General features: G+C 25.3%; 2 protein-coding genes across 3 annotated transcripts; one reads left to right on the top strand and one right to left on the bottom strand.

Moving 5' to 3' along the window:
- Positions 1-1,516: 1,516 nt before the first annotated feature.
- LOC119679229 lies at positions 1,517-9,623 on the top strand. 2 transcript variants are annotated; one of them, XM_038091459.1, is made up of 4 exons: positions 1,517-1,716; positions 6,854-7,229; positions 7,372-7,524; positions 8,404-9,623. In XM_038091459.1, exons 1-4 carry the CDS (start codon positions 1,665-1,667, stop codon positions 9,281-9,283), a joined length of 1,461 nt encoding a protein of 486 aa, XP_037947387.1. In that variant the 5' UTR covers positions 1,517-1,664; the 3' UTR covers positions 9,284-9,623. The 2 variants fall into 2 exon arrangements, with proteins under 2 accessions (XP_037947387.1, XP_037947388.1); XM_038091460.1 differs by having other exon boundaries at positions 1,538-1,716; positions 7,375-7,524.
- Positions 9,624-14,992: 5,369 nt separating this feature from the next.
- On the bottom strand, positions 14,993-16,086 carry LOC119679240. Its single transcript, XM_038091473.1, has 2 exons — positions 15,868-16,086; positions 14,993-15,240 (listed from the first exon to the last, which is right to left on the bottom strand). The coding sequence occupies exons 1-2, from the start codon at positions 15,967-15,969 to the stop codon at positions 15,097-15,099; spliced, it is 246 nt and encodes an 81-aa protein (XP_037947401.1). The 5' UTR covers positions 15,970-16,086; the 3' UTR covers positions 14,993-15,096.
- Positions 16,087-19,488: the final 3,402 nt, after the last annotated feature.

Genomic DNA, 19,488 nt, shown 5'->3' on the forward strand with positions numbered 1-19,488 from the left:
AGAAAAATACTATAAATCTGTACTTAATAAGATTATTCTGAGTTAAATTAATAAATTTATTAAATGCCATTTAAGTCTTAGAAATAATTTAATAATTAAATTCTTTAATATGTATACAATTATTTTAATTAGAAGTTAATTAAGTAAATTCAAACAATGTTATTTTTTTTTAATTTAATAATATATTTATAAAGGTTACTTGTTATGAAATTGTTATAAATTTTATTTCTTTACTTCTTAAACTTAAATAAATTTCAAGTACATCATTAAGTTCAAATTTAAAAATATAATATTTCAAAGGTTCAATATGTGATAAACTATTATATTATATATTCATTAAGGTAGTTATAAGTAATGTGTAAACAGATGCGACCTTTAATCTTATTTCTGATTACAACCTTACCTCTTCTCATTTTCTAATGGAATCAATTACATATAAAAGAAAAATAATTAAATATTATTGCTAAACTGTAATAAATTTACATTATAAAATATAAGGTAGTCGTATATGTCTTCAAACAAAAAAAACAGTATACACTATAGCCATACAATTAACATAGGTGAGTTTTGAAGTCTGGACGGTGATCTATTTTTGAATTAAATCGAAATAATGATATTAATAAATAAATCATAGCTTTATAGGTTTTTAAATTTGATCTCTTGTTACTGATAATGATTTTGTAAAATTATAAAATTGAATGAAATAACCCATAGCAAATTTTTTTATAAGATCAATAAACTTCATAACTCAACAATTCATTATGTTCTACCAAGCTAATAATTTTTTCGACGTATCTTTTCTGTTCACAAAACGATCATCTTCCCTTCGAAGCTAAGTTTGTGGCTTGTTGGTGCTTCTGTAGCCTTTATCTACTTAAAATGATTTTAATTTTATTTTATTTTTAAATTTGTATTTCTGTATTATTTTTCGTTTGTGTTCTTTTTCCAATTTAAGTTTTCGTTGTGTTGCCAAATAATTTATATATATTTTTTCGTACGTGTTTGGTTAAAAATTCCTCAACGGCTAACAATGTTACAATTGGAGAGTAAGTCGGTCTTCAACATTTTACTTGAGAAATTGTGACTTTGAAACAGGTTGTGTTCAGTTGTGTTCAGCTTTTCATATTGTTACCAGTATATCAAAAAGAAAAATAATGGTAAAATACAAGGAGAAGAAAATCGGAAGAAAATGAAATAAAGAATGAAAGAAAGAACTGACTTATGGTACTTACCAATACAGAACTATCGAACGAGCAAAAACTGACTATGAAATTTGAAAATAATGAATTCATGCAGTTCTTTCTTACCTGAGCTCGAAGTCATCTTTTGTATGTTCTCTTTTACGCTTAGGTTTCTTTTCATGGTTTATATTCTTGTTTGTTTTTATTGACTTGGCTTGAAGGATTAAATATTTCTTTTATGTCTATGAGTTTAAAAATTGACTTTGTGAGTCTTTGTGTTAGTAAATTGGATAGGAAATTTAAGTAAATTATACTTACATGCCCATCGCTTCATTTAGTTTGTAACTTGCCACGATCGAGGAATAAAGTGTTTCCGCTTAAACAAAAATTTCAATTCTTTTTAACAAGAACTGATTTTTATTAAAGAAAAATAATTGAAATATTTTTAAACTTAAAACGGATTTATTTTTAAATATATACAAAATGCCGAAAATATTTTTAATTTGCTTGCTTAGTGTCCTTTTGTGCGCATCAGGTTAGTATCTATAAAATTTTAGAATAATATTCAAACAGATGAATAATAAATTACAAAATACATCAAAAGATTATATTAAAAAAAAAATAACTGAAATTATAATTATAAATAATTAAATTATAAAATATTTAATTTAAATTTTTAAAGAAAATCGAAATAAAATTGTGGCTATGATTTAATGTTATATTACGGTGTACGTTTTTCTTAATCAATTTAAAGATTAATTTAGTCGAAGAAAAATTGTGTATATTTTCTTGCATCATTTTCGAGTTTTTTTTAGAGTTTTAAAGGTTGATTTTATTTATACAATATTAAGTAATATGAAATATTTACTATATTACGACAATGATTCCGTTATAACTACTTTATATTTTGCTTAAAATGTGCCTTAAAAATTTTTTCGCTAGCTGCATATAAAGCTACTTAAATAAAAGAAAGCAATGGTCAATATTTTCTAAAAATTCCCAATGTTTTGTCACATTTTTTATTCAGAAATTTATTATTTTTTGAAATGTTTTCTTAAGAAATATTTATTTTAAATATTTGTTATAATAAAAAAAATTATTAATTGTCAACATAGAGCTATATAGCTACTTCCTACACATAAACGAAATTTTTGTTGATAAGAAAAAAAATTTATAAAATTATAATAAAATAAAAAAAAATTGTTATGTATTTATAAGTGTTTGCAGAAAAGTCGAGGTGGTTTAATTAATGTAATTTTTTTATTATTAACTAAGTAATTTATTTAGTAAGGAATTTTGATTTGTTCGTCATATAAATTAAAATTTTTGTTGATATGAAGAAATTTAGAAAAATATAACATAAAAAAAAAGAAATTTCTATATATCCATAAGTGTTTGTAGGATAGTCAAGGTGGTTTAATTAATATTAACTTTTTTATTTATTATTACCTACAAAAATTTATTTGGTAAAGAGTTTTAATTATTTCGTTACATAAATTAAAATTTTTGTTGACATAAAGAAATCTAAATATATATAATAAAATAGAAAAGAAATTGCTATATATCCATAAGAGTTGACAGAGAAGTCTAGGTGGTTTAATTAATGTAATTTTTTTATTATTATCTAAAAAATTTTTTTCAAAATGATTTCTGATAGTTTTTTAATTTCATAAATTGTTTTAAATATAATAAAACCTACATATAATAGGTTAAGGTAGTGATTCTATTAAAATAAAAAAAAATATTTAAGTCAATATCCTTAGCAAAACAAATGGCATTTTATAAATGTATATTCAAGTTCTTTAAGAATTGCTTAAACTTTGTTTTAAAAAGTCAAGAAAATATAATATTTTGTGCTATTTATTAAATTTTATTTGTTAGGTAAATAATTAGTTGGTCAAGTCTTCGTATTTAATAGTATGAGTTAAAATAATTCTATTATCAATATAATAAAAATCGAAATAGGTTAGGATACCAATCACAGGAATTCAAGATCAATTTAAGTTTAATGGTTCATCATGATATATACATATATGTCAAAAAAATAAACAAAGAGAAAAAAAATAAAACAAAATAAAATAAAATAACAATGAAATAATAACAACTTCTTTTAAAAAATATATACCAAAATTTTATGAAATTAGCAAAAATAAATTATATATATTGAAAATGATTGGAAAAACATTTTATTGTGTTTTTTATAAAAAATTTTTAGTGTTGTTAGATAAATATTTTATTTGTTTAATATTTTATCATTTAATTCCATGAATTGAAGATATGTTAAATTAAATTGACATGATTTTAGTTAGGGTGATGATCACAAGAAGTTTGTATACATTTAGTCCAAATTGCTTAGCATTATTATGCATTACAAATACAAATCACAAAATGAATAATGTTATGGCATTAAGTACCAGAAGACTTGTATAATTGTCAAAATGTCATGTTTTTTAAATTAAAAAAGAAATTATTTTAATCTTAATCATATAGCTTATCTTTTCTTCTTATTTATTATTAAAATTTTGGAAGAATAAAGTGGTGTGGTATTTTTAAAGCGTAATTTTGTGTTAAATAAGAATAACAAAAACCACAAAAAGGCAAAAAAAAAATATAACATTAAATAATTAAATTTTTTTATATAAATATGTATAAAGGGCTAATTGTAAAATTCTTTTATCTTTAAAAAACAAAATTATGAATATATTAAAAAAATAAATAAAATAATTATTTTATTTTGAATTTTTATTATTATTTAAATATAAACAAAACATACTATTAGTCTTTCATACATATAAAAAATTAATTTTTATAAAATAATCATTTCTATGGTAATTAAAAATAAAATTTATAATTTAGTTTATTTTTTACATTTACTGATTCTAAAAGTGAAATTTTTTATTTAATATTGACTAAAGGGCTCGAAAATGTAGTAAAACTCTAAATATAAAAAAGTAAACTATACGCATTGGAATCTATAGTCAATACTTTGTAGTTAGACTACCAAGTGTATGTGAATTCCTAACTTAATATATGGGAGGCATGAAATATTAAGATTTAGATATATTAGTACAATAATAATTATTTAAAGTTATTATATTTAGTTTATAGTTTCATTTTCATTTTAAATAAGTATAAATAATTTTTAAATAATATATAATTATGTTTACTACTTGACATTTCGGGGCTTTTTTTTACCTTCTCAACAGTTTCATAATGTTGTAATATATATTTAATTCTTCCGTTAAAGTCGGAACAATTTGCAAAATGTGGGGTTTTAATAAAATATTATTATTCAAAAATTATATGTAGTTACCAATAGCCTATATATAACTAAATACAATTACCATATTAAGTTTTATCACTTCATATTGTTTATATTGTACTTAATACTTAACTCATGGAACACATTTACTTCAGACATGGTATCTCATTCTATTATATGTATTTCAATGTAATTCTAAGAGTATTTATAGACATTTTGACTTCTTCTTCTGATTTGGTACTACAGTCCAGTGTGGACTTGGTCTCCCTCACGATCTGCCTCCATCTGTCCCGATCTTCTGCTACTCTCTTTCAGTTCAATACTCCAATCGTTCTTACATCACTATCCACGTTCTCCTCCCATCTTGTTCTTGACCTACTTCTGTGCGTGGTTGTCATCGGCTTTACTTTATATACTTTATATATGTACTTTATATATATTTACTTTGTATATGCTGCTCAGCTTTCTCTCCGGTACCATTCTTACTATATAAGCAGCCCATTGCAGCCTTTGTAACTTAATGTATCTCACTATATTATCCTTTCTTAGTAGTTCTTCAATTTTATTATTTGTTCGTCTTCGAAGGCATTTTGTCTAAATACCATATAGTGGTAATTGTGAAGGCAAACCAAATAATCATATTATACATGTTAAATTCTTCTTATTCTCTCTTTAGCGATAATTATGGAAACAAAACTTCCATTTGAGTAAAACGTTTTATAAAAAATTACGAAACTAAAAATGATCATCATAATAATATAAAAATATGACTTAAGTTCATTGCCTTTTGTAATAGTTCAATTTGAAGTAAACCAAATATATATATTTACTTAAAGGCGTATCAGAGTAAATATTCTGTGAATCATTCTGGAATATTTTAATTTACACCTTACCTACGCCACTGTATATGGATATGTTGTTGTGTGATAATTCGCTATTTTAATATGAAGCGTGGAATGCACTCGAAAGCGAAAAAGTAATTTCCTGTCTAAAAATTTATATGCGTGAAATGTTTCACGCTGTTCTTGCCATTCTTAATTTAAATGCTGATATCTAAAATTTTTAAGTTTTTCCATTCTAAGTCACCTACCATTAGATCTATGTATGTAACAAATATTTCTTTAAAAAAATATATTAGCACTGTTATGTATAACTCCAAGTGTTGGATATAAATATTCTTTTTCGTCATTTGCCTTGAATACGTTCTGCATTTCAATTGCCGGAAATGCTGTAGCATTCCCTCAGAATTGTGGAAACGTACTCATGCAAACATATTCATTTATACAAATATGTATATATGCGTATACTAATCGCAATTTAATGAATATGGGATTCATGACTTATTTGATTCATGAAGTTTTTTTTTTAGTATCAAGTAATATATAATTATTTAATTACAATAATTATCTTGATTTAACTGAAAAATAAATAATTTATATTGCTTTTACAGTTAAAGAAGTTATATTGTCGGAAAAATCCAACTTTATTATGTACATATTTATTCATTTATTAAACATCTTAAATATGAAATAGATATAGTATAAATAATAAAGTGTAGTGCTATGAGTATGTAGGTGTATGGGAAGGAGTATCGAATCTCTCTCCTCCTCAGTTAGCTGCAAAAGCTGTTTTACTTCCACATGCTATGAATACCAGAGTACATTGTAATTCACAAAAATTAAATCAGTCTGTTGTTGATATTTATTATTTATATTATTGGATATGTAATGATCTTGAAAAATTATGTGAAAATTTAAAAAATGAGAAAAAATTATTTTATTCTGGCCAAAATAATGATTTTTATAAATCATTTTAACAATTTATGTATCATAACAATTTCAAATTTCGCTTAATAGAAAGTAAAGATAATTTTTTTTTATTTCGATTTGAATAAAGCTGTTTTTCAGTAGTATTTATTATGTTATTATTTTTAAAAATTTATATTTTATGATGATATTTTATTTCATCATAAAATATTACTTTAGACACATATGTTCCCATTTAACATTATAAATGAGTTTTATCATTGACAACAATTTTAAACATTTTATAACTCTAAAATGTTAGCGTATTTATAATCTTTGATAATATAAACTATAAACTAACATATTGCAGATTTCAGGACTCTATCTTGTTTACCGATTTAGTGATATTAATTTAGATATGTGGGATAAAATAATAAAAATAATAATATAATACGTTTAAAAAAAATATTTTTAAATATGGAAGTTATAATATATAATAATAATTATTATATATATAACAATATCATAATTTTTATATAGGTTAATGCGTTTAACAAAAATTATAATACTATAATAACTTTTGAATAAATATACTTAAAACTTGAGAATTATAAGCAATAATTATTTATTATCATATAAATAACAATTTCATAATTTTTATATAGGTCAACGCATTACTACAATTCATCTCGATGGGGTACAATATTTTATCAGCCGTATGAACCCTTACTCTCCGGAATTGAATTATTTCCTTGCTTATCAGTATTGTCGTTCATTGGGTCTACAATTAGCTTCATTTGAGACTAAAGAAAAAGCTGAATCAATGACAACATATCTCAAAAATGCTGGGTATGGTAATTATGATTTTTGGACATCTGGTAATCGTTTAGGAACGGGTATGTTCCTCTGGATGAGTACTGGCCTACCATTTAATGCCACATTTGATTTCTTCGAAAATTCTGCTGATGCTATTCAAGCTGGACTTTTAGATCCCACAGATCATAACAGTAATACATCACCTCAAAGAACAGCACGAGATAGGTAAGTTTAAAAACAGTTTTTTAAAAATGAGTATAGTATGAAAAATATATATAGTAATATAATAACATATATATAAACTATATTATATTCAAAACAGTAATACTAGTTTATGAAACGTATCTAAATATTTTTATCCTTACAGTAGTAGTGGAGCTGAAAAGGGCTGCGTAATTTTAAAACAACCTTCACTAAAGTGGATGCCAGAGGACTGTTCTACTGTTAAGGACTTCATATGTGAGCAGACTCGATGCTATTATTACAACTATGGTAGCATTCCTGTTTCATCAGCGCAGGGGTAAGGAGCACAGTAATGAATCCTGCTTTGACTAAACAGACTTAAATACACCCTAATTAAAAATAAGCAGATAAAAGAAATGAATTACATTAAAATATAAATAAAGAGTAAAATTATATATATAAAAATTTGAAATAAAATAAATATTAAGAAATATAAAAATATTTAATTAATTCTAAACTCAGTGCGATCTGCATTGCAGAGCAATATGAAATATAAATATTAGGTGAGCTAAACCCCAAATCATTACATTTGTTTCTTTTCTAATCAAATTTTTTATGATGAATTTATACATTTTTTAATCTAAAGCTAACATTAAAAAATTCTTATTGTTTAACTAATTTTCAAAACTACACATTCTTAGTTTAGCTTTATTACAATTATACTTTCTAAGCTTCGGATATAAAATTGGTGTTTTGGGGATTAGCTTATTCTGTTGGCATTATAATATGATATATATGTTTAAGCTTAATTTTTTAATTTTAATTATGGGCTAAACTATTTACTAACTTTATATAAAATTCTAGCTTCTTTATAGATATATGCACTACTTCAGAAATGATACTAACTATACTGTTTACTCTAGTACATTTAATTAAATACTGAATGTTGTTCTTTTTTATATTGCTAAGTAAAATATAATTCAAACATTATTAAGTAATTTAAAATTTAATTTAATTAATAAAAGAAATATACTAATATGATACATTCAGAATTTAAATCGTATCGCAGAATTCTACTCTTACATAATTTCAAAATTACTAACAACATTACTCTGCTTATAGTATACTATTCTTTTTCTTAAATATATAAACAAGAAATAATATTATTAAATATTCGTAAATTAATATTTTCACTACATGTTTAATTTATTTTTAGCCGTCCAATAACTTCAACAACTCCTCGCCCAATTGCACCAATATTGACCAGTCAATCCTCAACCACGCCACTGCCTGCATTAATTTCAACATATTCATCTTTGATTAAAAAAACTCAGGATCATGCAGAATTACAGCAACAACCATCATTCATTTCATTAAGAATAGATCACGAAGATTCTAAAGATGGCATAAATGAAGAAGAACACGAATTCGATGATGCTGATCTTAGTGATGATGATGAACAGTCTGAAACTCAAAATACACAACATGTGCTTGATGAACATGCTCGCGAGCTTAATGATATAAAGGAGCACGTTATGCCCATGCAAACCAATGAACTTCATCGTGATGAGGTGCAAGCCATCGAAGATCTCCATCAACAACTGCAAGAAGACGAACATGAATATAATAAAGACTCAATGCTGTATGCCGAAATTAATAGCGACGAACATTCTAGTGGTGAAGAAGTCAATGATACCAATGAAAATAATACAGAGACAGAAGAACATGAAAATGTAAGTGCCCCAGCAAAGGCTACGTCTGTTTCAAGTACGTCAGAAGAGCCATCAGTCGAAGTGCGTTTAAAACAAATTTCACAAGAGATTGAAAAATTAAATAATAAAGAAACTCCTGCTTCATTGCATCCAGTTGGCATATCGCATGATAACGATGACTTCAGTCGCCAGTCATTCTTATCTCTTACAGATTTAATAAGAACTTTAAGACCCAACGATAAACAAATAATACCACAAATTGACTCCGACTATTCTAATGCAATGCGTGTATTAGGAGAAACATCAGCACTGGTCAATAACGATGAATCACATAAAAAGAGCGGAATAAATGGAAATGATCATTATACTCGTTCACTTTTCTAAGCTAGTATTTATTAAATATTTTAATATGCTAAGTAAGAAGAAAGGATTATGCCATGTAAGCATATGGCTGGTTTTACCCAAGAGTGAATTCTATTTACCACTCTTCCTTAGAACCTCTTTTCTCAAAAAAAAAGTCCATGGATTTACTACATATATAGACTTAAGTAATTTTCTTTGAATAAATTTACAAACTTTGGTTTACTTTTAAATAGATTAAATATTTTAGTTAAGTATATATAATTTAATTGGGTAAACATAAACTGTATTTTAAACTTAAATTGCAATGAATTAAGCAATGTATAAAATTCTATATAAACCGAAAATAAAAAAGTAGTTTAATTAATATCAAAACTATATATCTATACATATATGTATCTACTATTTCTCTCATATTATTGGTTATTCTTTTAATTACTTAGTAAGTTGCTTATTAGTTAAAGTATTATTATATGATTATAATTGGCTAATACTGCTTTGTTAGTCCGTGTTGATTTTGTGATTTCTGTTCTTTCAGAATTAAATAGCTTTAAAGTAGTTGATCACCTTTTATTATAATATAATCAGTTCAATAAGATGAATCAAATTATCTCATGAGTTTATCTCATTTGTAAAATGTTTGTAAATGGAACTGACTATTTGTAGGAATCACCGGAATCGATTGTTGTCTATAAACTATGTGACCATTACAGTATATATAACTGAACAATCGAAATTAACCTTTTTTACTATTTATAAATGCATTTTAAAACAACAGCAGTGATTCTTAAGAAACAGAACTAATTTGTTAATAATTATGCTTATCGGTAAAAATATTTTTTTAATTTTTATGGGAACGAAATCGCAAGCCTTATCGGGCATATTATATTAGATGGAGAGCGAAATATGATGCTGTGATTGAATAAGACTTCATTACAACTTAAATCCCAATTACTCATGTATAAGATTTATAAGAACTCTGTGTCATGATATGTAACAGTAAATAAGTGGATGACTGATTTGAAATATGTTCATATCAGCATTATTATTAAAGAACGTTCTGGATCGCAAAAACTTGTTGTTAATAGTGTAAAAAATTAATAAAAATTAAAAAACGTATACAGGCTGTAACCAATTCGTTTGATTACATTTTGAAAACATGCTTCAATATTTAGACATAAGAAGACCCTTTGCTTTTTTTGACAGAATATCTAATAATTCATAAAAATTGATTAATTAATAATTGATTAATAATAAAAATTAATTAAAATTAATTAATTAATTAATAACATCAAACTTGAACTTTTAAAGGGTTTTAAGGTTATTAATAAACTTTTTGCAGTTGAAAGATTTTTGTTATAGATGGCGTCATATCGGATATTATTTATAAGAATAGTGTCAGAATAATTAGAGACATGTAATCTGTATTATAACACTAATGAAATTCGTCAACAGAATTTTTCTTAACATGTCTCTGACAAGTTTTCGGAATTGTGAGTAAAACGATAATTATCAATGAAATAAATTGTTAATTTTATTCGTGTTTAGTTTTAGATGGCGGGTACTTTACAAAACTTATTATTCGTTATACTTGTATAATGTAGAAAAAAATGTAGATTTCATTGAAAAACGGATATCAATTAATTGACATTATCATATTATAAAAAAAATTATTATTAAAACTTAAAGTTTGTATCTAAACAATTTTGTTAAAAACCAATAAATATATAAAGCGATATGTAATATAATATATTATATAATATATAATATAATATATTATATAATATATAATCTAATATATAATATAATATATAATATAATATATATATAATATATATATAATACATATAGGGCAGATACGAGTTCTAAGCCTGGCGCTTGCAGTCCAAACAAATTATATACGGACTATAAACTAATTAAATAAAAATTCGATTATTTCCTAAGACTACTGATGAAGAGTACTTGGCAATACTCGAAACAAGTTTGTATAGTCAGCCAAATTTCAATATTAACTAAATTTTTGTGTTTGCTGTGTTTGAAACCCTCTAAATTTTATAATACATGAATAATCATGAAGCTTATAGGCAATACATAAATTAGTCAATGATATGATTGGGACCCTGTAGTACTCCCAGCTATCAAAAAGTAAAAAGATCAACATACTATATATAAGATGAAAATGAATTACGAAATGTGATCAAATAAAAATTATAATAGAATACAGAATCTAAATTAAGCAGGAGTTTTAAAAAATAATTATTTTTAGAGGAATCATTTACGTATTATCAGTTTACTTAATAACTTAAGTATGTACCATTGAAATAAGTATTAGTATAAGTCTACTTAAGCTATTAAGTAAACTCACACGAATAACAACGGTGGAGTTTCTTATGCAAAAACTTATATTTTATCCATCACTTCATATATTAACTGTTTCTTTTTTCATTTTATATATAAGAATCAAAGTCTAGAATCTTTTCAAATCATTAAAATTTCTAGTCAAAAGGAAATCAATTTTGCGATTTAATATTTGGTTTACATTAAAAAAATTATTATAAGCGTAAATGAGTGGCTTGGATTGCCTTAAATATTTCGACTTCGATATATCATTTATAAAAAAATTACACATAATTTTTTTACGTACTGATGAAGTCTGTCATATTCACAGAAAGGCTCCCTTCCTATGTAAGAATTTGTCTATTATGAAGGCATCTATTTTTTATTAAGAGATGTCTCCTACAAGAGGAGGTACTCTCTCTTCCAAATGTGTCAATTATTTTCGTTACTGTCAAGTCTGGCGTGTCGTCTAACCAAATAACAGTTACTTTTTTTCGCAACAATTATCTTAGTTTTGAGATTCATGCAAATTGTTTTAACAACTTGTTGAATAAGCATATCTATTTTATAATTCATAATAACAAATAATTATGCATTGACAAATCATTCACATTTTCAAACAGCAATAATTCCTATAAAAAACTAGTAGTTTCAACAAAAGAGGAAATTTGGTTATCTATTATAAATTTTAATTATTTATTTTTGTAATAGCTAAGTGTAACCTTAGCTATTTAACATATTTTAATAAAAATAAGCAAATTAATTACTCATTAAAATTAGGTTAATTAATGTTCTTTGAATTTAATTAATTGAATATATTATTATATATATATTACCATATATATTATATTTTAAGAATTTTATTTAACTACTTTAAATTTTGTTGAATAAATTAAAGACTTTGATTTTGCCTAGTTGCAAAACTCTTTCTAGTTGCATCTAGATATAATTTGCAGTTCTGAAATCGGCACTTGCGCTTAAAGGCGCCTAGTTGCACTAAATATATAAAATTGAAATCTAATTTCCGAAATTTCTTATAAATCTTATCAGAGAACCTAAGAAGATTGTTTGGATTGAATACTTCCTTATATCAGGGTGGAACATACTGCCAAGCTACATACATATATACACAATAACAACAGCAAATATATTTTTCACAACTTAAATTTGGTGATCCAATAGATTTTATATTTGCTGGACATTTCGAATACAGTTACAGGAAAACGCGCTATAGGGATATTCCCGTATACCCCGTATACACACGTGCAAAGGTACGCGAAGCTAATTATGAACTGTACAAATCCTCGCGTTATATGGGGGATTGAAATCGTGTAATATGAAAACGCGTTATAAGGGTACCGCGTTATAGGGAGATTACTGTATATGTTTCGAATATGATCGCAGTTTTTTTGTTACTAACTTATTTATGATATATTTAATTGATTCATTCAAGATCGTCGCAAACAGTAACTGATGAAGTAAGTAATTGACACGAAGTTAAACTTGTAAGTTTTATAGCGTTTCATTGCACATTGCGTAGATCTATAGTTTCTATAAAATAATTAAATGATCGAAACAATATTTTTACATTTAGTTGTATAAGCAAATACATTGTTGAATGTATTATTTTAGAATGCCCACAGAATCATTTCCATCATTAATAAGCACCTTAATCAGACGCTTATAATTATCAAGATGTAATTATATATTTTTTATAGTTTTATTTTGCTTCTGTACGAACTAAGTTCAAGCAAGTATTTACTACCAGAATCATCTACATATACATACAGTATACAACTCAGAACGAACTCAAAACAATATAAATATATTTTAAGTAATTCAAAAAAAAAATATGAAACTGAAGAACTAGAAATTAACCTTGAAAAATATTGCATAGTCCAACGAACGAAGGATAAGAAAATTCAAAGAAATATTTTCAAATTAATGAAGTCAATTTTAGTTGCAGTGCTTAAGAGTCAAAGATATTTATATCCGTAAAGATATTTATATATGTGCATATACAAATACACACACTTGGGTGTATTTTATAGGATAGGTAAAAACCCTTGCTAGCGTGTGAGCTTTATACTGCGGATATTGTATGTATGTATACACTACCCAAAGGTTAGTTTTTGCTCTTTCAATATTTCACTTCTGTAGTCGTTGACTTCATTTCTAATCTGGTTTTATAGTTCTTGTTTTATGATGAATTCGGATTGGCGATAAGTGCCTAAAGTTTTTTTTTAACTATAAATTATTGTATTGTAGTTTCAGTTCGAAAAAGCTGACAGAGGAAAAAATAATTACAGTTCGTCAAAAGATGTAGTGGCTCCTTTTACATTCGAATTTGAATATAAACAAGACGTGAAGACTGGTCTCTAAAAATTCCTTACTTATATTTATGGTGGAAATAGTTTTGCACCACTTTAACAAATATTTTAATATTCAAGTAAGATATTATTACAGTTAAGAAATAAATGGAACAACTTTAACGGCACTTTATGTTGTATGTACATAAATAGGTATGTGCAAGTATAGTAACTTATAGAAGTTATTAGCTTATAAAGGGATCTTGTGCTTTGGTGCATCGTACTGCAGATATAAAATGCAAACAAATTAGTCTGCTTTTAAAATAATAGAATATAATTTATGTTATAATTCATAAATGATGTTGATGAGTATATTAGTAAAGATGTCCTTAATATAAGGTCAGCTCATTAATAAATATTTTTATCTCGTATTAAACTCGGTTTAACACACTAAATGAGAGTTCCAATGTAACTCAAGTTTGGTTTCCCAGACATTCTAATATAGTAAGAAATGAGCGCGCAGACGAGCTTGTTAGACTGGGTGCCTCTTTTACGAATACACCAATTTCAATCCCTGTCCCTGCAAGCTACGGTTGGAGACTGATTTATGACCATTTTTTGCAACAGGTAAATAGTGAGTGGGCTCATGTCGCCTCAGCAGTCAAGTCAAGGGCTATATGGCTGATGTATTCTAAATGTAGAACCTCTGACTTTATATACAGAAGCAAATCAGAGGTATCTAGCTTAATATCTATCTTTACAGGACATATCTTTATTAAATATGTCTATATTAGTATATTAAAAATAATAAAAACAGTGAAGAAGCTTCGAAATAGAAGAAGGCGAAAATGAAGCAGATATAAACAGGTCTAGTCTTCAATCTTTCTTATCATCTTTGGTTATAATCTACGTTACGTTATATACTATAATCACCAGGATTAAAATTCATGAATTGCGTTTGCAGAAACAAAACAAAAACATATTTCAGATTTAAAATTAATTTTTTATATAGATTATATAGATTTACATATATAATAATTTCAATAATAATAACTTTTTTGAAATAAATATTTTAATTCCATGATGCAAACAAAATTTTTTTAAATAATTTATTTCATACACACTTGAATTTAAAATTTTATATAATTTTATGTAAATAATACTTTGTCTAAAAACATCAAACTCAAGTTTTCAATTGTTGTTCTCGAAATTAAATCGCTTTACCCTTCTAATGTCCTGTTGATTTTCCTTGATTGGTATGGACTCAGGTAAAAGTAAGACTGGTCGTGCAAGATCGACAGGAGGTGCTGCAAGGTTTTCTGTTTTCTGGAACTCCTGAAACAAAGTATTTTTTTTAGGTTAATATTAATATTAAATATGTGATATTTTGTAAAAATTGTTTATATATAATAATAAAAATAAATAAAACATATAAGCAAGTTTGTGCAACTTCCAGGGGTTGTATTTTAGGAATTTTTTCAAATCCTTCATGGTGTTTTTGCCGGAATATATGCTGAGACGTAAATGCAATGAAAACTGTTACACTTGAAAAACTTTTATGCAAGTTTCTAATATTTAATATGAAATTTTAAAATATTTTTTATAATTTTAATATAAATAATAAATGAAATCTAGTTAAGCTTATATTTAGGTTGCGAAAGAATTACGTTAAACACTACATATTCGTATTAAAAAATATTAACGAATATTTTAATATTTGTTAAAAAACAGTATAATCTATAATATCTAAATCCTAATGATTTATATCTTTAAACTTTCAGCAGTTCTTATATTTAAATTTTTACACGTTTTTTTAACTATTTTTTTTTTGTTATTAATATAATATAAAATATACATATAAAAAAAATTATCTGTAAAATATATTTATAACTTAGATTAAAAAATATTAAATTCTTTCGAAAATAATATTTTAAATATTTTTATTTTGTGAAATTTACTTACAACATTCTGACTCTTAGATATAGAGTCATGATTTTGAGGACCAGGAGTCGATAAAATTGTAGTGCACATACAAATTAATATTAAAAATGATAAGATATTCATTTTTTTTGTTAATAAAACACACAACAGAAAGACTTAAACAAACTGAACTCAAATATTAAATTAAATTAATTAAAAATTAACTGAAGCCTTTCCCGAAAATGCCTTGAATGATATGAAATTTTAAATATTCAAATGAACTTCATTTTAATTCTTTATAAACAAAAATTCAGAAAGTTAAATGAGATGTAAAGGGAATGCTCTACATCATTCATATTAAATTTTAAATTTGGCTTATACCCCAAATTAAAATGGTATGTTAATTTCTGACACTAATATTTAAAATGTTTAACTAATATATTAAATAAATCATCAACTCTCACACACGTACTCACTGATCAACTTAATTCAAAAATAAAAAGTTAACAAAAATCAAAGTGCTAGTTCACAGCACCAAAAAAAGCCAAAACAAAATAAAAATAAAAAAGTAGCATACGACACAATTAAAAATATGAAACCAAAATAAAAAACTGTCAGCAGAAAGTTTCTATATATGAATTTTTTTAATTATTTCATTTATTTTTTTATATTTAAATACTAAAATAATTGTTTAAAGTTAAGTTATGGTGCACAAATTGCATATTGACTTTAAGATAAATTTTGGGATAGCATTATATCTATAATATTTAACCAAGGATCTTGATTTGAGTATAAGAATCCTGTAAAATGGTATAAGAAGTGAATGGAATTGTTGTTTTTTTTTTACTTACAAGTAAATGTGAATACAGTGCTATGAACCTGTGCTAAGAGGTTCACGGTTAATGAACCGTATTAACCGTATGAACACGGTTAATGTTAATACTAAACACGGTTGTTTGTAATTGGATGAAAATATATTATGTTTTTGTACAAATAAGTTATTTACATGATTACATTGAAACCTCTTTTTTTATTAAATAACATACATAATATTACTATTATATTCATAAGGAGATCGTAATGCTTAAGATATACAAAAAATTAGTAAGAAAACGTAATTTATATGTCCCACATTCTTTATTTAGTGAGAACATTTATTTTACGTTCCTTATTTTGAATAATCATATCAAATATTTGATCGGTCTTTATTTCTGATATGCATTAAAGCGAGTATCTACTGTATATTGTTTTAATATTAATATAGATACATAAATTTATGTAGTGAATCTATGTATGTAGACTGAATAGTTCTCTTCGACACTACAGATCTGAATATATATAATAAGTTTCAAAGTAGGGGTTTAAAAATTTTTTGATACTATAGTGACACTAAGGATAAAGTATTTTATAAAATAAGTTTTATAAAAAAGGCCTCGATAGTTCTAAGTGACAGTAGTTTTTTTTTTATCGGTTCATATAATAAATTTCATATAAACAAATGTAGAGTATGATTCAGTCAGTTTAGATAAAGGCAAAAAATTATTTAAAATAATAATGGAAAAAATAATTAAAATTTTAAGCTTTGACAGATAAAATATATTTAAAATTTTAACAAAATAAAATTTAAACTTTATTAAGGTACAATACTACTTCATTTAATATAATTAATAAAAGCAAACAATTTTAAAAGTCCGACAAAACACGATTCATAAATTATTTGTTTGCTAAACAAAAAAAAAAACAAAAACAATAAAACAACTAAGTTGAACGTTCTATTTTTTATACTGGTTTCGAATGGCACCGACATATAATTAACAAATCTCTAATTAAGCTAACATATGTGATAAACATTATATTATTGTATAATAACATTACACATAGCACTTAAACCTTCTAATTCTTCCATAATTTAACTGTTTTGAATAACAATATTATAGAAAAATGTTTAAATAATTATAAATTTCGTTTCTACAATTACAAAATGTCCTCACTAATTAAACTTATATTTAAAATATTATTTTCGTTATAAACAAAACTCTTAAATATATTATATAATATGTGATATATTTACAGAAGTATGGTTTTAAGTCTCTGATTAATAAGGAACGGAATAATCGGAAGATACTTATAGAAGTATGGCGATCTGTCCCTGATTAATAAGGAATGGAATAATCAGAAGATACTTACGGTGATATGTAGTTGATTAATATAATGAATGGAATAATCAGGAAGGTGACTGTTATATTATAAATTCTATTGCCTATTATATATTTTAGGTAGTGCTATCTATTTCTTGCAGTACATGATAATTATATAAAGAATACCTTGTAATCACTATCACTATCATTTTAGTGTTTATCTATTTTAACTCTTAGGGAGATAGGTTGGAGTAACGGTCTATTATATATTTTAGGTAGTGCTATCTATTTCTTGCAGTACATGATAATTATATAAAGAATACCTTGTAATCACTATCACTATCATTTTAGTGTTTATCTATTTTAACTCTTAGGTAGATAGGTTGGAGTAACGGTCTTGTTTCCAAAAAGCCCACTTGTGCTCAAACAATAGCCCATTGTGGTACCACAGGAATAGCATTGATACGTTCAAAGATTTAAATTAGTATATAACCAAAACCGAAAAAGCTAACGACTCCCCCTTTAGATAAAGGAAAACTAGCCTGACAGTTCTATAAACTTGGCCAGGTCCCTAACGTTACAGCGTAACAGGTGAGAAAACGGGATTCGAAAATTTTTAATCATCATCTAGCTAAAGAAGGACACTGACACACAAGATGGAGCACGGTCTCCTCCTCATCCTTAAAGCCACAACCTCGACAAAAATTATTATAGGGTAGACTCAGTCTCATAGTATAACTGTTTCGCAGTGTCCCATCAGCATAGATACCGTGATGCTGAGCAGGTTCCGCCTTAGTTGAAGTAGCTGAGTAGTTCGTTTCTTGTCTAAATTAGACCAAGTTAGCCTTGATTGGTTCTGCTCAGGTATTTTTGTTTAATTGCCAGTTTAAATGTAGCAAGTGGAACGCTTATGTCTGAGAAGTGAATGTTAGGGAGAAAAGCGCCTGCCTTGGCGAAATTTTAACCATTACTAAAATAAATATATTTGACGTTTGATATAAAATTTTAATATTTATAAACTAAGAGAGATATTTGAGATACAATAAGCATGCATCAGGATACATCATCACTTGGTAATGTAAATATCAAGTGACTTACATATTTATGTATGTAGATACCATACTTATAAAATAGCCGATATAATTTATTGTTTATCGAATTATAATTGATAAAGAAATGAGATTGACATGCCTTTTTGTTAATACAAGTTAGAAATAAAATTGTAATATAATGTAATTTTTATATTTACAATTATAGCTCTGTATAAGTTATAAAAAATGATAGTACACGTCAACAATTTTTTACTGAATAAATCATTACAGACAAAAATTACATTTTCGCTAAATTATTAATTAATATTTTTTTACCTTAGGGTTGGGAGGGTATCAATTACTACAACAATATCTATTGCTGTATAGTTATATGTATTTAGAAACATATGAATATATAGTAGATTTAATACTAAAAGTTAAATTCAGCAAAAATGATTTGAAAAAGTTATTAGAATACGAATATGCGTTCAATT

Source organism: Teleopsis dalmanni, chromosome 2, assembly GCF_002237135.1.
Source record: "Teleopsis dalmanni isolate 2A chromosome 2, ASM223713v2, whole genome shotgun sequence".
Taxonomy (NCBI): domain Eukaryota; kingdom Metazoa; phylum Arthropoda; class Insecta; order Diptera; family Diopsidae; genus Teleopsis; species Teleopsis dalmanni.

Coding starts and splice junctions, on each gene's coding strand:
- LOC119679229 (XM_038091459.1), top strand. CDS start 1,665: ATGCCGAAAATATTTTTAATTTGCTTGCTTAGTGTCCTTTTGTGCGCA. Junction 1,717..6,853: donor TGTCCTTTTGTGCGCATCAG/GTTAGTATCTAT, acceptor ATTTTTATATAG/GTCAACGCATTACTACAATT. Junction 7,230..7,371: donor CAAAGAACAGCACGAGATAG/GTAAGTTTAAAA, acceptor TTATCCTTACAG/TAGTAGTGGAGCTGAAAAGG.
- LOC119679240 (XM_038091473.1), bottom strand. CDS start 15,969: ATGAATATCTTATCATTTTTAATATTAATTTGTATGTGCACTACAATT. Junction 15,241..15,867: donor TATCTAAGAGTCAGAATGTT/GTAAGTAAATTT, acceptor ACTTTGTTTCAG/GAGTTCCAGAAAACAGAAAA.